A 26,866-nucleotide genomic window follows, 5' to 3' on the forward strand; every position below is an offset into this window, starting at 1 on the left:
CTAGGCAGTACAGTCAATCAGGAAGAAGACAAAGGGGGAGCGTGGGGGAAGGTATCTAGATTAGAAGTAAAACTGTGTTCATAAACAAAGATATCTATTTTTAAATGCATACTGATATAATATGGAAAAAGTCTACTAATAAGAATAAGCGAATTTAGCAAAGTTGTATGATATGATCATTATATAAAATAATATTTCTAAATCAAAGGGAGATAAGTAAAGTAGAGTAAAGGGACCAAGAGGAGAGAAGAGGGGAGGAAAGAGGGAAATACTGGGGAATGATATTGGTCAAATTATATTGTTATATTATGTACATGTATGACTATGCAAAAATGAATTCCTCCATTATGTATAATCATAATGCACCAATAAAAATATGGAAAAATAAAATATTTCTCTATAAATCAGCAATGAATAATCTAATTGAAATTAAACTACAATACTATGTGCATTAGCATAAAAGTAGGAAATAAAAATAAATCTTCCAAAAGATGAATAAGATGAACAAAACTAAAAACTCCATAACACTAGTAAGAGAAACTAAAAACAAAACAAAACAAAAAAGCAGAAACTAAAGACCTAAACAAATGGAAACACACACCATGTTCATGGGTTAGAAGACTTGACATTATTAAGACGTTAATTTTCCCCAAATTGATCTACACATTTAAAGCCATCCCAATTCAAATATGTGCATGGGTTTTGGTTTTGGTTTTGGTAGGAACTGACAAATTTTCTAAAGTTCATATGAAAACACAAAGGATCTACAAACCAAAATGACTTTGTAAGAGTAGAACAGAGTTGAAGAATTAACATAATTTTTCCTTAAGAGGTATTATAAAGCTACAGTAGGCAAGGCACTTTGTATTACTGTTAAGATAAAAAAAAAAATAGACCAATGGAACAGAATAGAGTTCCAAAATGGAACCACAGTACACAAACAATGGATTATTAACAGAGCGTCAAAGGAATTTCACTGGAGAAAAAAATTATCTGTTCAACAAATATGCTGGAACAACTAGAAATTCACATGTAAAACCAAACATAAATCCTTTGATCCAAACCTCACACTATATTCAGGAATTGACTCAAAATGGAACTTAGGGCTAAATTTAAAACCCAAAACAAAACAACAACAACAACAACAAAAAACTTCTAGAGGAAAACCCTTGTGACTCCAAGTTAGGCCACCAAAAAGAATCATAAAAAAAAAGCAAAATGAAAAATAAAATTTCATCAAAAGTAAAATTTTCAGATTTTCAAAAGAAATTGATAAGAGAATAAAAAGACAGGTTGGGAAAAAATTTTCAAAAATAAGTATCTGATGCAGGACATGTATTTTAACTATGTACAGAACTCAACAACTCAATAAAATAGTTCACTATAAAAACGGACAATTAATTTTAACAGACATTTCATCAAAGAAGATGGACTCAGGACCATTAAACACATGCTTTGTGCTCAACATCATTAGTCATCAGGGAAATGCAAGTTAAAGTCACAGTGAGATGTCACTTATATCAATTAGAATGACTGAAAGTAAAAATCTGGCTTTGCTAAGCGTTGGTGAGGACCAGGAACAACTGGAATGCACATGCACTATTGGGAATGTAAAATGATGCCATCTTTTTGGAGTACAATTTGGTAGAGTTTTTTAAATCTTGGTAAAATATACAAAATTTAATGAAGTTTCCCATCTTAATCATGTTTAAGTTTATTGTTAGGGGCTGGGGTTGTGGCTCGGTGGTACAGCACTTGCCTTGCATGTGTGAGGCACTGGGTTCAATCCTCAGCACCACATAAAAATAAATAAATAAAGTTATTGTGTCCATCTACAACTAAAAAAAAATTTTAAAAAAGTGTACTGTTCAGGGATATGAAGTACATTTGCATTTTGTGCAACCATCACCAACAATCCATCTCCAGAACCCCATCCATTAAACAGTATCATTCCATGCTCCCCTCACCCAAACCTCTGACAACCACCCTCCTCCTCTGATAAGGAATTTGACTACTTGAGGTACTTCCTATCAGTGGAGTCACACAGTATTTATCCTTTTGTGACTTGCTTATTTCACTCAGCATAATGCCCTCCAGGGTCATCCATGCTGTAACCTGTGTCAGCATTTTCTTTCTTTTTCAGGTTGAATACTATGGGCAACCATATTTTGTTTATCCACTTATCCATCAGTGGACACTTGGGTTGCTTCCATCTTTCGGCTATTGTGAATAATGCCACTACAAACCAGGGCCTCAGTGGGTTTTGTTTTGTTTTTGTTTGTTTGTTGTATCTATGTGTCCAGAAGTTGAACTGCTGAATCAAGATAAGATATGTCATAATTTTTATGTTTTTTCATGAAATATCTGAAAAAAAAACTGATTTCCATAGTGGCTATACCACTTTCCAGTTCTGTGGCACACAAGGGGTCTAATTTCTCTATACCCTCACCAAAACACACTCTTTCTTTATACATAACAGTCAACCTAATGGGTGTGAAGTGACATTCATGGAGGGTTTGATTTGCATTGCCCTAAAGATTATAGTGGTTATAGGTGTTGAACATCTTTTCATGTGTTTATTGACCTGCATGTCTATTCAAATACTTTCTCCATTTTTAATTGGGTTGTTTTTTGGTTTCATTTTGGTTTGTAGGAGTTGTTTAGATATCCAAGATCTTACCCCTCAGCAAATATGATTTGCAGATATTTTCTCCTATTTGATAGGTTCCTTTTTCAATCTGTTGATAGCACCCTTTGATGCACAAAAGTTTTAAATTTTGATACAGTTCAACTTATCTATTTTTTTCTTTTGTTGCCTGTGCTTTTGATGTCATTTCACTCCTAGGTATTTACATGAGAGAAATGAAAGCATATGTTCACGTAAAGATTTATATGCAAATGTTCAAAGCGGTTTTATTTTTATTAGCCAAAAAACTATAATCAGCTCAAACGTCTATCAATAGGTAAATGGATGAGCAAACTGTGGTGTAGCTATATAATGAAATACTACTCAGCATTAAAAAGAATTGAATACTACCGCATGAATAAATATCTAAATAGTTATGTTAAGGGAAGGAAATTAGATGAAAGAGAATACATACTGTGTGATTCTATTTATAAAAATTTAGAGAAAATCTAAAGCAATGTATAGTGATCAAAAGCAAATCAGTGGTGTCCTTACACTAGCAAAGGGGGTGGTGGTGTGAAGGGAAGTGGAGAGAGGTGGAGAAATGTGAGGAGGCGAATTGGAGGGACAACAAAGGGGTGTAAGGACTTCTTGGGATGATGGATATGTTCTCATGATTGTGATGGTTTCACATGTGTACACATATGTCAAAACTTATCAAATTGTATACTTTGGTATGCCAATTAATAAAGCTGTTAAAAAATACACATAGATCAGAGATGGCTCCTCATTCTTCTCACTGCCCAAATCTACTACTTACTATAGAAAACATTTTTAAAATCTATGCTACTGTCATTTGCTTATTTATTAATGACTAAAAGTAATGTACCAGACTAAAACACTATATGGAAAATAATAATCCCAAGAAATGTAAGATCCAGCAGGAAAATAGATAAGGTATACATGAGCATAATACTAGCTGGTACACATGCTGGAAGAGGGAATAGTGGTTAAGACTTCAGAAATAGGAATCATTGCTGTTTTGATGATTTGGTTTGTTTGAAAAGATTTCAGAGCAAGGACAGAGAAGAAAAATCATCCCAAGTAAAGTGAATAATTAGTAAAAAATTGGAAGCACTAAAGTGAAATGAATATGTGACTACTAGTAAGTTATGAGGTGGGGGGCATGGGTAAAGAACAGCATTTGCCACACCACAGGAGAGCACAGAATATTTCACAAAGAGGGGTCACTAACAAAGGGGATCTAATGAGTTAGCAAACACAAGTATTGGTTCCACAAAAGAAGGGTTTTACGATCAAATACATGGGTAAACATGAACAATTCCTTTCTCCTCTCAAAACTTTTACTATGGTATATGATACCTTGTGAATGGAATATCTCAGAGAAAGATATAGAATGAAGCATTTTTCCTAAACTTTTGACCATGAAATTCTCTTTTTTTTTTTTCAGGAACACTGATTAAATCTTATGGAACTAGCATTTTTTGAACATAGTTTGAGAAACCCTATGATAAGGGAAAAGTGGAAATATGGATTTCAGCCTAAGAAGGCATTGATTTCAGGCCAACAGTTTGATTGACTTCAATGGGCAGGAAGTGGTAAGCCACTGAAGGTTTCCCTCAGAAAAGGGAAATGAAAATGTTCCTATGTCATTGATCTGCAAATACTCAACAAATATAATAGGCAAACTACAAGAGGCAAAATGACCACTGATTTTCAACATTCTAATACCATCCTGATGACTTTCTGTATTTGTAGTCTGCCTGCACTCATTATTATTAACTTTTTCTTTCAACTCATATACTTTTTAAAAACTTAAATGCTTGCTTCAGACTCATCCTAATAATGAATAAATGGTATTATGGGTTTGATATGCTAGCTACATTTTCCTCTCATGCACATTAAAATATAAACATAGTATTAATATTTTAAAAGTATGTCTGTGTTCTACCTAACATCACGATTGTAATCCTTGCAGACCTTGGGAAATCTTAGCAATGTTGCATAACCATTTTTAACCATGACCTATCAACCAGGATTTCATCAAGTTTTATTTTCTGTAATTTATATGTTGGTTACGTAGGCCTTGTCCTTAATAATAAACTTTAAAAATTCCTTATGCTTCTGAAACTTCTCCCAAGAAATTCTCATACCTCTTCAGTAAATGTATACGATGAAACAGTCACTCCCTAGCTTCCAGTTGAAAAAAAAATACAGAATGTTACTGTGATTATACAGAATGAAGTTAGTTCCACAGCAGCAGTGGGAAGGGAAGAGAGAGAAGTGATGAAGGGAATTGCTGAAAGGAATAATTATTATAACGTGAGCATAGCTTGGATGTTTGAGAATTGCTTGGATGTATAACTTAAAAGTGGATAGTCAAGAATAGCCATGATGTTTTCATTCTGTGACTCAAAAACAGAGGTTGGCAGACTATGGCCATGGGACAAATTGGGTTCAGTTTTTATAAATAAAGTTTTATTGGAACACAGTCACATTAATTTCCTTACATATTGCCTATATCTGCTTTTGTATTATAGCAGCAGAAGTGAGTAGTGACAGAAACCCTCAGTCCTTGAAAACTAAAATATTCACTGTCTGGTCCTTTACGGAAAAAAGTTCACCAAACCCTAAAAAATGTGATACCACAAACAAAAGTAGTAGCATAAAGGAGGGTAACCATTTTGATAAGACAAACAACTTATTTTCAACCAGACTGAAGTTGAGGTTGTGAAAGAAAATTTACAGAAAAATGTTCAACGTATAAGTTAAAAACACGCTGGGCATGGTGGCCCACACCTATAATCCCAGCAACTTGGTAGGTTGAGGCAGGAGGATAGTGAGTTTATAGCCAGCCTCAGTAACATATCAACACTGTTAACTCAGTGAGACCCTGTCTCTAAATAAAATACAAAAAAGGACTGGGGATGTGGCTCAGTGATTGAGTGCCCCTGAATTCACTGCCTGGTACCAAAAAAAGAGAAGTTAAAAACATCACTAGTTCTGAGTGACATTTTTCAAAGGCAACAATCTTCTTTTCCTTTTTTAAAATGAATAACTTATTCCATGCTTTCTTCCAATAGGATTTGAGATTTTAGATAGAGATAAAGGTTGAAACAGATATAGTCACCATAGTAGTGTATAGACTCCTTAAGGATACACGACAGAGCTTTACATTTTCACCAAAAAAGATGTCCACCAAGAAAAAGGTAGGAGGTTTTCTATTCCCTATAAAGCAATACAGAATTGAAAAAATGTAACAGGGAAGGAAGCAGCCAAAGTTCAAACTGTGAGAAGCCACTGAGGTGATGTAAGATCCAGGCAACTCTCTCATTCCTTGGAAAATGTGAAAGACTAATTCTTTAGGGTTACCATCCAAGATTTGCCTAAACCTCACTGTTCAGAGACTCAGTACTATTTCAGATCCCTGGATGTTGGCTGAGGTACAAAAATATCTTCATCTACTCAACCCATTGGCTGATGAATTGACTGTTTCCATAGGTGCCATGGTCTAGAGCCAGAGCAATAGACTGGGATGAGGAATCTGAGATTCAATAACCTGTGTTGCCCAGCTACCCATACTATTTGGGCAATAGTAACAACTGATATTTATGTAACACACTATAGTTTCCATGTTTTACCCCTTACTTTATGTGGCCCTTACTTTATAACCATGTGAGCTACAAAAGGGGCAGGCATTCCTACCCCTATTTTATAAATGTGGCCAATGAAGCTGACAGAAGCTAAATTATTTGCACAAAATCACAGGACCAGGACCATGACTCTGCTTTTTTAATAATTTAGTGATTTTCTACTATGTCATCCTGTCATTCACTGACCACAGTCTATAGTACTGGGAAGAAAATACTGTTACTTTGCAAACATAAATCTGCATTTAAAAGTGACTATGTATTTTTATGAAAAGGAAATGCAAAATCATCAGTGGATTTAACCACATTTTCTTATTTTCCTGAGAGACAGAGGCAGAAAATAATGTTTAAAATGACATAAACAATATGTCCTCAATATTTGTTATTCTGGACCTTTGAATCTCCTGCTAAACTTTTCTGGCTTCACCATAAAAAAAAGTAGTTTGTCTCATGCTGCCTCAATATAACATCCTAAAAACAGAGATTATATATAATCTGAGTGTTCATAGGCTGGATCTAACTTGTGTGCATTTGTTTTTTTCTTTTTCTTTCCTTTCTCTCTCTCTCTCTCTTATTGCCAGTTAAAAAAAATTGAGGTATTATTTGGAAATTAGGAGTTTCATATAAAGATCTAGATTACTGGGCTTTGCCATCTTTTGAACACTCGGAACACCTGTCAACACTGGGCCTCTGTCACTATAGGCAACCAGTGGCCAGGATGGAGGGGCTGCTGTCCCTGGGGGCAGCGACACTCTTTAGCTTGCCAGTAGCCACCACTCCCTACTGGCTCATGGGCACAGAGGCAGCAAAGTAGTTGTCATTTGTCATTGTACTTTGTGTGTGTGTGTGTGTGTGTGTGTGTGTGTGTGTGTTTCTTATTATATCAGGTCTCTGTATTCATCTCTTTCAAAGTAAAAGGTCAAATAGAGGGATGTGATTTTTCTTGCCCATGCCACTCATTTCAAATAATCTAAAAGCATCCTTGATTATTGGACATTGGTATTTTATATCCCATTTATGACTTGCCATCAATTGCAATGTCCATTCTAATTTCAGAGATGTTTAAATGCCAAAGGAAATGTGTGTCTCTGAATTAATGAAAGGAGGCATGTTACCTGCCTGGCTTCTGAAAAGATTTGAATCCTGTGACCTTGCCTTAAATATGTTGTCTGTTTCAATGTGTGTTATATTACACAGTAACACCTTTAGCATAAGACATACTTTTTAATTTACTTACTTTGAGCTACATGCTTATCATCGGCCACTTTCCTTTTCTTTGTAATAGCCATAGCCGGGGCTTAAAATTTCGTTAAAAATCAGCCCAGGCCCCACACACCACCCTCTCCCTGCCAGCCTTGGGCTTGGCTTCCCAGGATTCTCAATCTGTACCCACAACTGCCATTCAGGTTTATCCAATCAATTGATGCTGCTCCTTCTGCCAGACCTGTCCAGTAGAATACTGAAGCACATGATCAGTCCCAGATTAATGTGGGAGGAAGAAGAGGTCTGAAGAGGAATCTTAGTCTTCCATTTCCAAAAGGTGATGTTTAAAATATTTAATAACTGGAAGAACAGAAGGATTAATTCATCTGTATAGGTTGAATCTATGCTGAAGCTGTGTTCTGAAGGTCCCCTGCTGTTCCAGGTGTTAACTTTTGGGTGCTGACTTGTGAGGAGATAGATATAGGAGGGTTGAGGGAGGGGCATGGGCACTCAGGTAAGTGGCTCTTAGAAAATAACCATTATGAATGTATGAGACTATGAATTAAAAACCAATCTGAACCATATTTACATGGAGGCAATGGGAAAACATTCTGGAAAGATATGAAATGTTGAAACTGAATAAAGAAGAAACAGAAAATCTAAACAGATCTATAACTAGCAAAAGAATTAATAATGAAAAATGATTGCATAAAGCTAGGCCCAGGTCCAAGTGGCTTCAATGGTGAATTGTACCAAACAATTAAAGAAGAAACAAAATGTATCTTTTACAAACTGTCCAAAAATACAGAAGGAAAACTTTTCCAACTCATTCTATGAAGTCAGTGTTATCTCATACAAAGTCCAAATCTAGCAACATATAAAAAGGACTATACACTATAATCAAAGGGGATTTATTCCAAGAATAGAAAGTTGGTTTAACATGTGAATTCATTAGTGTAATACACTGGATTATGTGAGCTTGATTGTGGGAATCATTACATAAGGTACAATTATATTAAAACAGCATGTTGTACACCTTAAACATGTACAATTTTTCATTTGTCAATCATCACTCAATAAAGCTGAGGAAAAACATCTCTAACAAAGCAGTGTGGTATGGACATGAGGTTGACATACAGAACAACAGAAAAGAGTCGAGAATCCAAAATCAAAGCCTGACATATATGGTCAATATTTTGGGATATGTGTGTTGGTGAGGATCAAACACAGGGCCTTGCACATCAATATTATTTTGACAAGGGTGCCAAGATAATTCAATGGGGTAAAGAACAGTTTTTTCAATAAATAGTGCTAGAAAAACAGAATAAATACTTGCCAAAGAATGAAGCTGGCCCTCTATCTCATAATCAAAATTAACTCCAAATGGAGCAAAGACCTAAAATTGAGAGCTAAAACAACAAAACGCTTATGAACATAGAAGTAAGTCTTTATGAGCTTGGGTTAGGCAAAAATTTTTAGATAAAACATTAAGGGCAAGTGATAAAAGAAAAAATGGATTAATTGGATTTTGTCACAATCAAAAACTTGTTTCTTCAAAGGATACTATTAGTAAAGGTGAAAGTCAACCTACAGGTTAGGAGAAAATATTTGCAAGTCATATATCTGATAAAGGACTTTTATCCAGACTATATAAATACTATTTAAACTCAACAATAAGATGACAAATAGTCCAATTAAAATATAGGCAAAATATTTGAAAAGACATTTTCAAAGAAGATACATGGAGTGACCAATAAGCACATGAAAAGATGCTCAATATTACAAGTCATTAGCAGAATGTAAATTGAAACTATAATCAGATACCACTTCACATCTGCCAGAATGACCATGCTATAAAAACCCTAAGAAGTGCTGTTGAAGATCTGGAGAAATTGGAATCCTCTTACTCTACTGGTAGAAATATAAAATGGTTGTGCTTCACCTTGGAAACCAGTTGCAATATTCTTCATAAAGTTATTGGTGTATGACTCACCAATTCCACTCCTAGATATGAACCCAAAAGAACTGAAAACACATATTTACATGAAAACTTGCACACATCTTCATAGTGGTGTTAGTCATACCAGCTAAATACCAAAGCAATCCTACTGTCAAATGATGAATGTATAAATTAAATGTGGCATTGCTATGTAATAGATTATCATTTGGCAATAAAAGAAATAAAGCAAGGATACATACTACAACATGAATAAACCTCAAAACATTATGCTAAGTGAAAGCTCCCAGATGCAAATGACCCTATGTATATGATTCCATTGTTATGAAATTTCCAGAGAAGGTAAATGAAAGGAAAATCTTTAAGTGGCTGGGTGGGGCTGGGGACAGCAAAGGAGAATTGTCTCTAAATGGGCACAAATTACCTTTTGGGGGTGACAGAAACTTTTAAAAATTAGCACATGGCACTGGTTGTACAATTGTAAAATTTTAAGAAACAATCATTGAGTTCTATCTTTATAATAAGCAAATTTTATGGGTTTATAAATCCTCACTAAAACTGTTAAAATGGCTATGAAACCACAATGTTTTATGTGTAATTCTGGTTTTTATGTGTCTTATGACTACAAGACTTTTATAAGATAGGGCAGCCTTGATTTCCAAAGACAATATGGCAGAGGCTTCAACAATCTTTAAAATCAATCTCAAGTTAATATCATTACTGTACAAATAGATGGATCACTTGACATCAGTGCCTGGCATCTAAATTGGCCCAAATGAATGCTTACTAGATGAACAATTAAATCATACTTATAAAGTGATTTTTCTCCCCAAATGCCTCAACTATTTGATACCTAAAACAAGTTGATTAAGGTGTTTTCCCCCTAACTTAAAACAAAAATGAAATGCCAAAATCTTCAGGGGACATCCTGTTAATAGGTGGAGTTAGTACTGAATGGGTAGGCTACAAGGAGGTAAAGTATTAACTCTTTCATGTTACAGGTTCACTTGGTTGAGGATTGGGGATGGAAATGACTGCTTCACAGACTCACTCAGAGACCCAGGCTAATCAAGACTCAACTATACATCGACAAGAGTCATGACAGAATATGAGAAATATTGGAAATTATGCATGGGCTTCTTGTTGCTATTGCCCAGAAGTGATACAAGTCACTTCAATTTCATCACATTTCTTTAGCTTTCCTAAAATTCAAGAGGGCTGGGCTATCCAGGGGAATTAAATGGATATTTGATGAGCACTGCTGTCTGCTACATCAGTCAACTGTAGTGGGAGACCTTGTCTCAGAGTGTTTTCCACAGCTAGAGATCTGGGTTGTTTTGGATACTAGGGATTGAACCCAGGGGGGCTGAACCACTGGGCCACATCCCCAGCCCTTTTTTATTTTTTAATTTTGAGACAGGGTCTCACTAAGTTGTTTAGGGTCTTGCTAAGTTGCTGAGTCTGGCTTTGAACTTGCACCCCCTCCTTTCTCAGCATCCTGAGCTACTGGGATTACAGGCGTGTACCACCCTGCCCAGCTAGAGATCTCTTCTTCCTTGACCTAGGATAGATGAGCTTCAGATTGTGAGAAGCAAGTTTTGTTGCAAAAAATAAGATGGGCTCGAGACAAACACTCCTGTAGGTGTCCTCTAAAGCACTTTGTTCTTTTTTGGGAGATGGTCTTTGATTTGTTTTCCTAATATTGAGCGTAGAGTCTGGTATATCGCAGCAGCTCACAGAGTGTACGTTTTGTCTCAATCACAATGCCTCTCATGGTAATCTTCAAGTCTAAGGTTTTGCTGGTGGAAATGCCTTCACTTAAGTAGAATCAAAGAAACACAATTAAAAGTCAGATTTTCTGGCATATCCTGACTACTCAGGAGGGTGAGGTAGGAGGAGTTCAAGTCTGAGGCCAGCCTGGACAATTTAGTAAGACAATGTTTCAAATAAAATTTAGAAAAAGTACTGTGGGTGTAATTTAGCTGTAGAGTACTTGGCTAATGTGCAATGGGCCCTGGGTTTGATTCCCAGTACTGCAAAACAAAACAAACCAAAAGGTAAATTCTATAAGGAAAGGAGAAAGAATACATTCAATGTGATAAGTTATTTGTAGTGCTAAACTAGAAATAAATTCAATGATTTCCAAGACTACAAAGAAATGCATCAACAACAATGGTAAAGTAAAGCTATATGGATAAATCGCCTTAAGAAGTTTAGCAACCATTTTGTATGTTGGTATTTGCATCACTGAGCACCATGGCTGTTGGTGTCTGCCCTCAAGCCACCTTAAATTGCAGTGCCAGTTTTATCATCTTAAAATATTCATTTCACAAGGTATTCCTTCTATTCAAAAATCCAGGACCAAACTCCTGAATCCTGGTAATTCTGGCTCTTCATGTAACTTCTCATTCTTTTCAAAAATTATTATTTTAGCCAAGCTTCCCAAAGCACACTTCTGCAGTCAACCTACTCTTCCTTAAGCTATGCATATTTGCTGACAAATTACCCACTACCTGGGATGCCACTTCCCTTCTTTTCTATCTACTGAAAATTTGCCAGTTACTCAAACTGGTACCATACTGTGAAGCTCTCCTTAAATAATTCTACTCATGTTGATTTGAGCTCCTGAAACACTGATGGTTTACAACAGTCATTTGGGCATTAAGAATTGTTCAGAACATTATTCTGAGGCTCATTTTTTCTAGAGTTTCGGTATGAGCTTCTGGAGGATTTTTATGTAAAAGCAAAAATCCATCAGTTATTAAGAATCAATCCAAATAATTAGACTTGTTAATATTGGAATAATCACATACATGCAAAATAGATCAACAACAGAAAAACAATTTCAAAAAATCAATGTTAGTTTCTTAGTTTTATTTATTTAAAAAGAAAAATTGTGGTTTTGGCACAATTAATTTAGCATCTCATTCCTCTTATGTTTTATTATTTTATATTCTCTAATATGGACTAATAGTGGTCAGTTATTTTTTTATCAAAATTTTCTTGAACTTTTATATTTTAGTTTTAATAAAAAATATCATTTCAAAAATATAAATGCCAGATTTCTATTTTGGAAATTTATCTTGCATGAACTACCTTGAACATAGGCAGATGTATCCGGATTTCACAGTTTACTAATATATACAAAATCTGGGTCCAAAGTCAACTCTAATTTGTTATATCTTTTAATAGATGGATTCTTCTATTATACCAGGTATACAAACATTCATTTCATTTAAAAATTACAATATTATTGTCAATCCATATTTCAGCTACAATAGCAACAGAGCAGTTTCTTAAAGTAGAAAATAATCTATTATTAATCTTATCTTGGTTGCTTTACCTTTCAAACCCCCACTGATAATCTGGGGGAAATGCTTTCCAACTTCGTCCTAAAGAGAAACACCCTCTTGCAGACTCCTCATCCTGCCTCCCTTACAGAGTGCCTATATTTTCTCTGGTTTTCCTTTGATACTTCTTTAAAACATTGAAAAACCAGAAAATTTTCAACTCTCAGATTTCCAGTTACATGTCGTAAAACCCTTTGTCAATTTACCTAGTTGGCTGGACAGAATCTCCGTTTCTTTTTCAAGCGAATCACAGTTGTCTTGACAGCCAGATTTGTCAGTTTGGTTTCCGCTGTCTTGGTTTGGGATTCTTGTAGAGATTGATTACCCCAAAAAGTCTAAAGTAGGGCAGTTTCAGACTAAATTGGAACAGGCTTTTCCCCCAGTAAAGCAGCCTAGTACCTCACAAAACTTCAGGCAGAAGAATGAATGATAGAGCGTTCACCAATAGGAAGTGGAGAAGAGCATTTTGTCGAAGTTTTTAACCCAATCCTTGGAAGCCAGAGGTGGGAATTTTTAAAATGGGTTTGTCTTTTCCTTGGAATTTTCTTAAAGTGATATCGCCACCTGTGTTAAGTGTTGTTGAAGACTGTTGAATCACCAGTTTAAAGTGTTCTCCAACTTTGTTTAAGTAAGACAAATATATGTAAATTGACTCTATAAATTGAGAGATCTGAAGACTGGTCATAGGATATTCTAGGATATTCTAATATCACATAATCACTTGGCCATTTTTTTTGTCAATTTGGGGAGGAGGTAAAAGTTATCTTAACATGATTAATTTTTCATAATCAAATGAGATGTTTGATTAATGTACCCCAAACCACAATATTTTTTTTAAAATAGAAAACTAAGAAACTAACACTGATTTTTTAAAAATTGTTTTTCTATTGTTAATCTATTTTGCATATGTATGATTATTCCAATGTTAGCAACAAGTCTCATATTTGGGTTGATTCTTATATAACTGATGAATTTGTTTTACACAAACTCTAGATTTTCTCATTTTAAGTACAGCAAAAAGTTTTTGAGGTATTATGAAACTCTATAAAAGGTCTTAGGAACACAGCATATGTACATGACATCAGTGGCACCTGAAGACCAGATTTAATAAATAGATGATTGATAGCTATTTGATTATAATTTATACCTTATTTTGGAAACAAATTACTTAGTATAACTCTGCTTTCTAGATAATTCATCTCTAAAAGTAATTAAGTCAACATAAAACTAGTTCCCTATAAATTTAAGGTTGTTTGACAATAAGCCTGTAGCAAATAGAACAAGCTTTTCAAAGGACAAAAATAAGTTTTGGAAGATTTTTTTTTTAAAGAAGGAAAGGTGCTATAGTAATGAACCCAGTATTTTTTAAAAATATTTTTTAGTTGTAGATGGACACAATACCTTTTTAAAATTTGTTTATTTTTATGTGGTGCTGAGGATCAAACCCATGGTCTCACATACGCTAGGCAAGCGCTCTACCACTGAGGTACAGTCCCAGTCCTGAACACAGTTATTTTTTAAAAATAAAAACATTAAAATTTTTAATGTTCCCGAACAATGCATGCATTAAAAAACAAACAACCAACAACAAAAACAAAAACAAAAAAATCCCTCTTATTTTGATGTCTTCACTGACAGGAATTTTCCTCTTGAAGTATTTTTTGACATCCTTCTTAACCATGCTGGTAACTGTCATAATATTTAACTGAACTAAATTGTTATTGTGCTTTTTGGCAACTGTTTCTCAAAACTGACCTTGTGTGTTTGAAGTGCAGACTACTTTCTCATCTTTGGAACCTATCAGTGCGCACAGTGAGCTCTTAACCCAGGGCTTGGGCTCACTACTCACTGCCGAACCCGGACTGCATTACATAAACCTATCGGTCTCAGTTTTTTTATTTTTTTATTTATTTATTTTTGTGGGGCTGGGGATTTGAACCTAGGGCCTTGTGCTTGTGAGGCAAGCACTCTCTACCAACTGAGCTATATCCCCAGCCCGGGTCTCAGTTTTAAATCCATCAGACTGCTAGAATAGTACCTTTGTCATGGGATTGCTGTTAAGACTTAAAACAGAAAATCTGTGCCCCATGGTACATAACAAGCGCTCCAAGTCGCGTGTTATTGTCATCCCTCAACGTTTATGAATTGAACGACCAGTTCGGGCGCTGAATGCATGAACAAAAGAACAGGTCAAAGACCAGCGGTTCCTGAGGTTGGCACCAGCTAAATTACACCTTCAAGATACTAAGTAAAAAGTCGCGCTCTTAAATCCTCACGCGCGGGAGCTGGAAGCAAGAACAGGACCGCCGGCAGGGCCCTGCAGAAGGAAGCTGCGTTCTAGACCAATAGGCACACCGCTTGGAAAACGAGCCTCTCGTTCCACCTATCGTGAAACCGCGAGAACTGGGACGAATTATCGCGAGGTCTTGTCCTCCTTTCCACGGCTCCCTCTTCCCCAACTCCCAGTAGTGCGGGTTCCGCCCCGCCCCCGGGGCCCGCCGGCGCTCGCCGTCCCTCCCCGCCCCGCCCCGCCCCATCCGCTTTCCTTAGGCTTGCTGTCCAGCTCCGCCCGCGCCCGGGAGCGCTGGCTGTGCCGGCGCGGAGGTGAGTGCAGCTGTTCTCCCTGTCCGGAGGTTCAAGTGTCAAGGTCCCCTGACCGAGTCCCCAGCAGGGACGTCCTATACCTGACCCGGCAAAAACGCCTGGCCCAGCGAGTGGAACCGTGGACTGTCCGGGCCCTCCCGGCACTCCGCGGCCCCTGGGATCCGACAATTCCAATAATACTGGGTCTGTGAAACCCCTGCTACTCTGCTCGCTGCTACCTAACTGTAACGATCTTAGTGTTTAACTTGGGCAAAACGGTATGTGTTTTGCCTAAGACTTCTGCTAGCATTTCTTGGCTAATAAAATAATCTTCTACAAATGCTTTTAATATACAGTTTATCATTCCCTAATCTCCAGTGTTAGGATATCGGAATGGGTATTCTATCGTGTTAGGTCAGCCTCTGGGACTCCTTTCCTCCATAAAATGTGTGGGATTTTCTTAAGATGGGAGATTTTTTTTTTCTTTTTAATAATAAGATAGCTTGGTACTCATGTGGAGGTGCAGCTGTATATAGTTAATACTAAATATACAATTTGCTTTAACTATAGGCAAGAGGTAGTGAAGTAAAATGGGTAAGAAAATTATCCTCTTATAGGCTGTTGCCAGTGAATGCATATTGGAAAACCATGAGCATTGTTGACAACTTTCAGATTTCATTTGTATAGATTTAATCTGCCTATCTTCGTAGCAAAATGAAATGCATTTTATCAGGTTGTAATGATGGTTTTGAGGTAACCAATTCCAGCCAGAACATTCAGAAGGAAAACCATCTGGTTACACTGAATTCTCTTATTGAATTTTCTGTCAGTGAGTGTGGATATAGTTTTAATTTATGGTTTTGGATAAAGTTTACTTTATGAAGTAAAGACTGGGTTTATGTAAGTTTTGTCTACAATATAAATGATAGGAAGAAGCACTGGCTACACTGAAGTGCATGAAAGGATGCCTTGTAGGATGGTGCGTAGGCTTCACAGTTAGGCTACCTGCATTGAAATTCTGGCAAATTACTTTCTGAGAAATTCAGTGTCCTCATCTAGAAAATGGGCTAAACAATGTCTCCTGCAATGTGTGGTCGTGAGGATTGAAGATGCTTATGGCATGTAGCAAGCTTATAGAATCTATAAGTGGTCTTGAGATGGATAGATGAAAAGTCACCCTTCCAACATTATTCCATGTATTCTAATTTTATCTATCATTAACTGAAGGCTTGCTTTTAGATACTGTGCTAGATGTGCTGGCATGAAGAAAGCAGCAAAATCTCTGCCTTCAGGATTTTACAGGCTCTTGATAGATTAAGAGTAAACAAGTGCACCAGTAAATATATAGATTACATTATTGTACAGAGTTCTATGAAGAAAAACAGCTGGTTGCTTGAAAAGAATACCAGGGGAATACTTTAACTTGGAATAGGGAATTGATTTTTATGGTGAAACCTGGAGGTTGATGGGGAAGTGCTTTCCAGACTTAAAGGATAGTAGAACAGCAAGAGTTCTCAGGAATTTGGTAGTTCCAAAGACTAGAAAAGCCCAGGAATTTGGGAAGCCAGGGAGAGTGCTGCAGATGAGGCTAGAGAAGTGTGTTGGGCCCAATGGTGGAGAGCCCTGAAGACCTGGTAAGAGTCTGATTTTCTAAGTAAGAAACTTCTGAAGGGTTTATTTAGTAAGATGTGTGCCTGAGAGAGAATGAGATGCAGTTGGGTTTACATCTTCCAAGTCTCACTGCTATAATTAATGTGTTGGAAATGATTAAGTGGACTCAGGGAAACCAGTAATAAGAGTTGACTCAGTCAGGAGATGACAGTGGCTGTGGTTTTGGCAGATTGAAGATATAGATGGGTTTGAGATATATTCTGGAAATGGAAACCACTAGCTTTGTGATAGTTCAGAGATGTGGGTGAATAAGAGAATGGATTCATTTATGATGCCAGCTTTCTGGTCTGAGCTGCTGCATGGTTAGAAGTATGCTTTTCTCCTCATTTACTAAGATGGAAAAGACTTCGGAGATTCAGACTGGTGGTGAAAACCTAAAACTGTGAATGTATTAAGTTTGAGATGCTTGTGAGATATCTTAAATGTTTTGTTTACTTCAGTCAATAATTACGTAGAAAGCTTCATTTTCTACAGTCATTGATATTGTTATCTAGTTCCTCTAGTTTTATTGAGAATTAAGATGTCTAAAGATTGAGGTCTTGCACAAAGTCACATAATATCTCATAAAGTTGGTGAGTGAGTGTGTGAAATAAATATGGGAAAATATTGGATTATTATATTGCATTGGAAATTTTATTGAGAATTTCATATTCTTTGCTCTTTTATATTAAATGGCAAGTGCTGTCCTATTAGCTAGGAATTAGAGTTTGGGAATAATATAAAATAATGTAAAAGTTAAAAAATTCTGTTTATTAGAAGCTTTAGTATTAATTCTTAGTGAAAAGTAAAACTTTGTTTTTTTTTCTTGTAGGGAGTTTGAGAAGGTGTCTGGGAAAATAGTAAACTCTGAGCAAAGCTCAGCTTCTGTATAATGATTTTAGCATCTCTTTAGTATCTTGTAGAACCTTATGAGTCAGTTTAAGGAACCAAGGCTTTGAACTCACTGAACCCAATTTCAAACCTTTGTTCTTAATTCCTTGTGAGCTGTTTTCTTGGACAAGTTATGGAAGTTCTCAATTTGTTTCATCTTGTATTCAATGATGATAAAGTTTGTTTCAGCCTAGTGGGCATGATGTCAAATGTTACTTCTCTTCCTGTCCTTGTCAATTTTGTAACTAGAAGAAAATTTAAAATAATTTGTTTTGGGGCCTTTAAACCAACACATTAATTGCTAAATCCATTTTATGTATTAGTCAACTGAGGCCCAGAAAGATTATAATAGAATAATACAGTGTTATTGTACCCTTTTGCAGTGTTGCTTCTTTCACTGAAATGACTTAAAATAATAAAACTGGGTACTGGAGTTGTTGCTCAGTGGTAGAATGCTTGCCTAATATGCTTGAGGCCCTGAATTCTATCCCCAGCACTGCAAACAAACAATAAATAAAATTTAAAAAACTTTGTAACCCTGAACCTGTTTCTTTGCTACTTCAGATAATCTGCAAAGCTAAAAAGAAAGAACAGAATAAAGAGATAAAAGAAAGAAAAAGGATACAGGACAACATTTAGATACTAGGAAGTAAGGAAAACAAAATAGTAATCTATTTAAAAATAACATATCTACTAATATTTTTGATATACTTAAATTCAAAATGGGGTAGTTCAAGATGAAAGTGAGGTTTGCAGCATTTGATTTTTAAGCTTTTCTTTTGGTTGCATGTTATAAACTAGTTCTCTGTTCTTTTAGACAAGGATTCCTACCTCAAATCCAAAAAATAATATTTCCATTAGGACCATTTCTGGTAAGTAGTAAGTGTTGCTTAATCAGAGTATTTTATTGTTTTTCATTTTAATCTCCTAAATTTCAGTTGTTATAAAAGAAAATATAGGGTAGAATATATAATTCATCTCGTGTCTGTACATATGTAGCTTTGTAAGTGAACAGGTTTATATATGGTGATGCTTAAAAGAAGTCTTTTTTTTTTTTTGATCGTGCTGGGGATAGAACCCTAGCCCTCACACACATGCTAGACAAGCACTCTGCCACTTAACTACACCTCCTGTCTTAGTAATAAGTTTTATAATGATTAAACTTTTTTGTTCTCTTTATAGAAATTGACCAATTTTGACAAGATGTAGTGCTGCATTGTGCCTGATGGAATATGATAAATCATGGCATCCGAACTTTGTAAGACGATCTCTGTGGCAAGGCTTGAAAAGCACAAGAATTTGTTCTTAAATTATAGGAATCTGCACCATTTTCCATTGGAGTTACTGAAAGATGAAGGACTGCAGTACTTGGAGAGACTCTATATGAAAAGGAACTCCCTTACCACCTTGGTATAGTATTACATTGCATTAAAGATATCATGTACAAATATGGTCCTGACCAAGACACATTCTGTATATCCTAAGATATTCAGATCAGAATGAATATCCCCTCTTGCAGGTAATACACAGTTGAGGGGTTCTCATTAGCTGTGAATTTATTATCCAAGTCACTGCAATTATGAGGTTGCAGAAGGAATTGTGTAGGAAAGCAAAATATTCACTAACATAATATTTTGAAAATCAGTGTCTACTCCAAAACCACACTTCAGTTAGCATGTGTATCCTGACTTTTGCTTTCTTTGTATGTTAAGCTTTCTATGATTTTTAGATATTAAGTGCATAGTAGACAAGTTTAAAAGGAATCAAGAGAAAGACTAATGAGAATAATTGAGTTATAGGCATTAAAAAGAGAATAATCTGAAGATCAAAATAGTAAGTGAAACATTTAGGAAGTTTAATGAAGCTTTGAGTGCTAAAAAAAAGAAACCTTTATAATTGCCATATGAAAATCAAAATGATTTTGAACTGACCCATTATACATTTTGTTGGAAAAAATTTTGCCACATAAGCAACATTTGATTCACTTAATATTCTAAGAATAAGCACATAATTTTTATTATAACCTAAATTTTATTACATGTAAGATAAACAAAAAAAATTTTAAGAGATTACCTAATCAGGCTTTTATTCCCACTGCATTATAAATTTGATCTCCATTTTAAATGAATTTACTTCATATGGCCTTTTCTGGCTATCACTTAACCTCACTTGAGTCTTTTTATTTGAATTCTTATTCTTACTCATTTTAGATGATTTATGACATATTGTTTTGTTTGTGAATTGACCCTTTAAAAATTCCTTTCTACATATTGGACTTTTGTAAAACTCTGAAAAGTATTTGGTATCGTTTTCACATAAATGGCATGTGTTCCTAGAAAAGTTTTATTTAATCTATGCAAAATACCTACAGTAGGTAGAAAGCATTATAAAGTTTATCTTTGTATCTGGAAGCAAATGGATACATATCTTTTATTTTTAGCATTTGGCATATTGGTACATATGTTGAATTCCTAGTTAGATTTTTAAAATTAGATGTTTCAGTGTTTTAACTTGGAAAGTCTATATACAGTTACATGAATCCTTTTTGCAAAATCATCATTGCATAATATGAAACCACATTTACCTAGAATTTTTTGCCCTTTGAGGAAGAAGTAGTGTAAGACATATTTTTTCAAGGATGATAGCCTAGATTTTCCCATGTTACTTATGTACAAAAAATAGTTCATGAGTGGATTATGTCTTTCCTGTCAGTTATAGTCTAATGGAGTAGACTTTCCTCAAAGAACTTAACCTTTGCTTATAAAAGTTAAACTTTTGTTCTTGTGATGTTTTCTCATCTGCAATTTTCTATTTAGGAAAACACTAAGTATGTAGTGTACAATTCAGATAGATCTGCGTACTGCCTCATAGCATACATTTTCAAATTCCTGTTCTTTTTTAATCATCAAAGTTTAAATTATTGCATGCTTATAATGCAAGGTGTATTTACTTTAATTCCTTCTTCTTAGTAATTTAAACATGTGATTCACGTGTATCAAAGAACTTTGTAAAGTATAAAGTGCTGTACAAATATCAGGGGATGGTGGGAATCTTAACAGGAATTCCAAACCATCCAATGGATGGTCCTATACTGGATATAAGACAGCTTACTGTGCAGTCTTTGAGAGCAGGTGAAATAATACTTGACCCAGAGTGTGCAAAGCTAGTGAATTAGGATTTTTAGGATATTTGCTGGTCTTAAGAGAAAATAATTCCTATGGGAGACAGTGTTTGTGGAATTTGATTTACAACTGTTCTGTGTCCAAAGGAAGGGGACATTATTGGACATATATAGTACCTCAAACATTATGGATTAATTGGCCTCCTATTGTTTATTTTTAATAAACCTGGGAACCTGCCATTCATTTCCATTTTCATGTTGTTTTATTGTTTCATGTTAAAGTTGTTACATTTTGTTAAATACTTCCTCATCAACATTCTTCTTCCATTCTGTCCTCCTCCACTTCTGAAGTGAGCCACTTGGTGGGAAGAGAAGTAGTCAGCAATGTACAACCTCTACCTTTCTTCCTCTGCCTTCAAGTTGCTTGGTCTAGCATAGTGGCTCATATTTGTAGGGTGATCATATGTGTCAGATGTTCAGAACTTGGGGAGTGCCCATATTTAGAACTAAGGCACAGCAAAAACCTTTTTTTATACTTAAAGTAATGAACTTTTTCATTTTTTAATCACAAAAATGATACCTTCCCTTATGTCAAACCACATAGAGGAATAGACAGTGTGACTTACAAACAAGAGAAATTTATTGTTCAAAGATCTGGAGACTGAAAGTCCAGGAGCAAGATTCCATAAATGGTGCCTTCTTGCTGGGTCTCTCTTGGGCCTGTTTTATAAGGGCACTGGGCTCATTAATGAGGGCTATGCTCTTATGACCTAATCATTTCCCAAAGGCCCTTCCTAATATCATCACCTTGGGGATGAGGATTTCAGCATAAACTTTGGACTAGGCATGGACATTCAGGTCATGGCACCTTCCACCCTACTTGCTTGTGTTTATTTAACTATATACTCCATATTTCTCTACATTTTCCACTTTTGTTAATAAAATAGAATCTTACTACATGCATTTCTCTGCAAATTTCTATTTTCATTATTCCACTAACCTCTAGACTAGTAGACATACATTTACCTTTATATGTATGTGCATGCCTATATTTAGGATAGTCTTGAAGGATTGCTGGGTCAAAAGATAGACACATTTCACATTTTAAAATACTTGAAAGCTTTTTTTCACCATGCAATATTATCACTTACTTGTATGGTTAGGAAATCTTCAGACTTTTTTTTTAACACAGTATGAATTCATTTACATAATATATAGGTGAATAAGTAGTAGTATAGGAAGCATAATTTTGGTTTCTAATATTTACCTTATTTGAAATGTAATTCAAGAACTACTAAGTCCGTGATCTTTGAGTAGTTATAAGTATTTTCATAAGAGTAACATAGGATTTGTGTTTGTCATACAAGTATTCATATTTATGAAAGTATAAATGAGTATGAAGTAGAATTACATAGAGACTACAGGAGTTCTAGACTGAGAGCCTTCAAGGGTAGGGACGATGTCTCAAGGTATATATCGGAGAGTGCGATTTCAGATTACTGTCTTGAAGTATCTACGTGGCTGTTTAGCTAGAGAAAGGTATTAGACTTGTTGGACTTTGTTGAGCAAGCATTTGGTGACTTGGCTTATGGTAGAACCAAACCATCTGCTTGTATAGGGGGCATTCTGCTGTAGTCATCTGTTTGAGGTGTGAAGAAAGTGGATTTTTACATTTCATACAGGTTTAGGTTTTTGCTGGGTGGATATAATATAAGTGCAGAGAAACTAAAGAGTTTTAGGATTTTGGCAAGAGGTGTTTAAATACCAAGAGGTGAAATCTGAGCTCTTTCTCACTCTTTCTCTATTCCCTCCCTGTCCCTCCCCTTCTTTCCCCTCCCTCTCTTCTCTCCTCCTCTCTCCCCATTCTTTCTTTCCAGTGATTAAATCCAGGCATACTTAACCACTGAGCCACAACCCTAACCTTTTTTAAAATTTTATTTTATCTTATACTTTGAGACAGGGTCTTGCTAAGTTACTTAGGACCTCACTAAGTGGCTGAGGCTGATTTTGAACTTGAAATCCTGCCTCACAGCTCACTGGGATTACAGGTGTGTGCCACCATGCCCAGTTTACTGAGTCTTTTTGACTCCTATGTTCATCCAAGGAAGGAATTAGCAGTGGAAGCATTTGAGGGCTGCAGTTCCAGGAAGCGTGTGTTTCATTGTTTGGTAGCAAAATTCAGAACTGAGAGGTAACAGGCCCAGGTTCTATGTGTTTCATCTCTTTGGACCTCATTTCCCTGATTGTAAAATAAAAGGCCTCAAGAGATTTAGAGGAAAATAAAAAAAATCTCAACCTGGAAGCAGAATCATTTGCTGAATCTGTCAACTTCTCCTAATGAGAGCAGTTGGTCTTACTGGGGAAATGAGTGACTTACCCAAATACAGTTGCTAGTTTCATTTATACATATGAACGGACAAAAAAGGTATCTTAGTTTTAATGAAAGAGGGAATTTCAGACTTATGGCTAAATAACAAGAGCAGATGGATTCTCTAAGCAATTAATCTATGCAACAAGAGAATGTAACTTAAAAGTTATATTCTGCTGAGATCAAAGGGAAAAAGAGGTTTATCAATTATGTTCTGAATTGGGCTGAGGGTTGAGGCACAGATTTTTTCTTTCCTGTTGACCCAGTAGAAAACATTTCTTTATTCTCCATATCTAATAGGGTTAGGCACATGATAAAAGACTATAGATAGTATAAACATATAAAAAGATGTTCAACTTCCATTAGAAAAAGTGATAAATCACTGATGATTTTTAGCTATCAGTTTGTCAAAAACTGAAAACATCAATACCTAGTGTTAAAGATTATATTAATACCCAATCTTGGAGACAGAAGATAGTCACACACTGTTGGAGTGGGAATTGACCTGATATTTGTGTTGATTGATGGAACCTTGTTAGTAAAATACTATGTGAGTATATGTTTGAATCAGCATTTTCACTTCCAAGAATTTACCCATCCCCCCTCAAAAAAATCAAACCCAGCTGTGAACAAGGATGTTCATCTCAGTGCTGTTTACGAAGAATTGTTTTAATCTAAATGTTCACCAGAATTGGATTGGTTAAAATATGGTAGCAGCTAATATTGCTTGAGTCTTGAGTGCCATCATTTGAATGCCAGGTCCTGTTTTAAGCAAGTATTATTTAATCCCTATCTTATAGGTGAATAAGGCATTAAAAAAGGGTTCCATTAAACTTAATAGTGATTATAGCTATGAACAAGTAGAGGGTGTGAAGATAGGCATGGGGGTTGAAAGAAACGACCTTATTTATATTTTATAGTTAAAGGGAAAGGCTCTATTATGTTTGATTTATATTCTTTTTAAGAAATACTTTTTATAATTAATAATGAAGTTAGGAATATAGTACCACAGAAATTTTATGCAGCTCTCATATTTTGTTAATCAAAGGGTCTATGTGGTCTAATGGTGATGGCTGCTTTTATGGTATCTTGACATAAATGATATCCTTGAAGCTGTTGGCTATGTTGAGGGTGAGAGAGGTTGATGGTTAGGGAAGTCACACAACTTGCATTCTATTTCCCCATTAAATCTGGTTCACTATCTCTTATCTAAAATGCTTGGAACTGGAAGCATTTTCAGATTTTTGATTTTTAGGATTTTAGAATATTTTCATATACATATTAATATATTTTGGAGGATGGCACCCAAGCCTAGACAAAAAATTCATTTATGTTTCATATACATCTTATTATACATGTAGCCCAATGGTAATTTTAGGCAGTATTTTCAGTGTGCCTGCATTTTGCCTGCAACTTGTCACACGAGGTAAGACGTGGAAGTTTCCATTTTTGGTGTCATGTTGGTGCTCCAAGGCTTTTGGATTTTGAAGCATTTAGAATTTAAGATATTCAAATTAGGGGTCTGGATCAAATGGCATTGAAACAGCTTGGTGAGAAAACAGTAAGTTATGCTAGGGCACATAATCACCATGATTACTCTGTTCTCGAGCTAGCTGTGTATAAAAGTATCTTATTTCTTACACTGAATATGTGGAAATAGCTAACTACGTCAAACAGTGAATTCCAGTGGTCTCTGTTTCTTTGTTTATGTGTAACTAGTGGTATAGTTCTGGGAAGCAGTCACTACAAATGTGTTTTGTCTTGATAATACACATGTGCCTGAGAATAAAAAGTTTTATTACCAAATCTTTTCCTTTTAAATTTTCAGATTTATAAGTTTTTCTTTCATCACTAACCATCTGACAGTTGTTCCTTGTGAATAGTTAAAAGGCTGTGGCTAAGCCTCTTGTCATAATTGAAAAACACATTTTTTTTTTTCAGGAAAATGTACTTCTTACCTATAATTTTAATTCTGTTTATTGAATCATAAGTTTTAAAACTAGAAGAAGCTTTATCAATATTTGAATATTTTGAGGAAACTAACTTACAAGAGGTTAATGGGTGGGTCATCTAGTTAAAACAGAAGTAAAGTCTCCTCATTTGTAATCCCATGAGTCTGGTTTTATTTAATTCTGCAGGTGATTGTTGATGACCTATTCCTAGCCTAGCACCAGGCAGTTAAAATTTAACCATGTTTCTCCACTGTGGAGCAATGAGGTATAGCATGGTAAGGGAATTTTCCTAGCCTAACCTCTATGAAGTTTACCTCTAGAATTTGTGAGTAAAAGTCTAAGTTAATGGAAATATTTTATACCATGTATCATTCTGACTTTCTTAGATAAAATATAGGGAAACTGGCTTAACCTACTCTGTGATTTGTAGTTTCTTATCTGGAGTTAGGAGGGAGGACTTATAAGTAGGTGACAAGGTAGTCCCTTATACCAGACCATTTGCTTATGCCCCTGAAAGGTACTAATTGCAAGCAAGACTCAAAACTCATGACTGTGTGTATGCCCACAACTTTAAATTCATTTTCAAACTTTTGCTATACTCTAACATGTTACCTAAAAACAAAAAGTGAGACCCATTTTCTAAATATTAGACCTATTAAATCAGTCAACAAATACTATCTTTATATAAGTAAGTAGCTCAAAATATCCGATGTTGAGCTTAGAAACATTCCTCTCCCCCAAAAAACAATTGTGTTATAAGCTTATAAAATCATTCAGGCTATATATAATTTTAGATGGTTGATCTCGCTTTGTGGGAATAAGTGTTTACTATTCTTTCTGTGTATTTTTCTGTTGTCTTGAAAGTTCCAATTATAAAATCACATATTAAATATTTTTTAAAAATTTAAAAAATAGCTAGATAAGGGCAAGTGATTCTCTAACAGTCAACCCTAGTTTATGATATATATGTATATATGACTTTCATTTCTAAGCAGGTATTTTAATACTTAGCAATTTTTAATGCCTTTTTTTGAGAAATCTTTTCTTGGTGACCAAATTTTTATCAAATTAATACACCTTTATTTTTGTAAATGTACTGAATATGCAATGCTTTAAAATTTGAGCATAGATTTTGTAAATTTTTGCCAAGTTAAAAATATTAGGCTTGAAGTTTGTTTTTTATTTTTTGGCAATAAAGTATTTGCAGCTTTAAAGATACTTAAAAGTTTTTAATTACATTTATTTGGTTATCCTTTTTGTTTGTTTGATTTAGGTGTAGAGGGTGAACCCAGGGCCTTTCATGTGCTAGACAAGTATGATCAGGTGCAGTGGTGTATGCCCATAATCCCAACAACGCAGGAAGATTGCAAATTTGAGGCCAGCCTCAACAACTTAACAAGACCCTGCCTCAAAATGTAGCTTAGTGGCACAGTGCCCCCAGGTTCAAACCCCAGTAGCACACACCCACACACACGAAAATGCTAGGCAAGTGCT

General features: G+C 35.3%; 2 protein-coding genes across 13 annotated transcripts in view; one reads left to right on the forward strand and one right to left on the reverse strand.

The window, feature by feature from the left end:
• Window positions 1–13,203, reverse strand: part of Ttc23 (tetratricopeptide repeat domain 23) — a 90,617-nt gene extending 77,414 nt beyond the window's left edge. The window contains exon 1 of one of the 2 annotated variants that reach the window (XM_047538922.1): window positions 13,014–13,203. The gene's annotated coding sequence lies outside the window, so the exon portion shown is untranslated. Of the gene's footprint in view, window positions 1–12,800; window positions 12,936–13,013 lie in introns of those variants that run through there. The other variant, XM_047538923.1, reaches the window with a different exon arrangement.
• A 2,078-nt stretch (window positions 13,204–15,281) lies between these two features.
• Lrrc28 (leucine rich repeat containing 28) overlaps window positions 15,282–26,866 on the forward strand; it is a 127,047-nt gene continuing 115,462 nt past the window's right edge. For 3 of the 11 annotated variants that reach the window (XM_047540367.1, XM_047540376.1, XM_047540377.1), the window contains exons 1-2: window positions 15,282–15,411; window positions 19,114–19,341. In XM_047540367.1, coding sequence (XP_047396323.1) covers window positions 19,174–19,341 — 168 coding nt within the window. In that variant the 5' untranslated portion in view covers window positions 15,282–15,411; window positions 19,114–19,173. Of the gene's footprint in view, window positions 15,412–15,450; window positions 15,669–19,113; window positions 19,342–26,866 lie in introns of those variants that run through there. The other 8 variants (XM_047540370.1, XM_047540373.1, XM_047540371.1 and 5 more) reach the window with 6 other exon arrangements.

The sequence above is a fragment of the Sciurus carolinensis genome, chromosome 2, assembly GCF_902686445.1.
Source record: "Sciurus carolinensis chromosome 2, mSciCar1.2, whole genome shotgun sequence".
NCBI classification, from domain to species: Eukaryota; Metazoa; Chordata; class Mammalia; order Rodentia; family Sciuridae; genus Sciurus; species Sciurus carolinensis.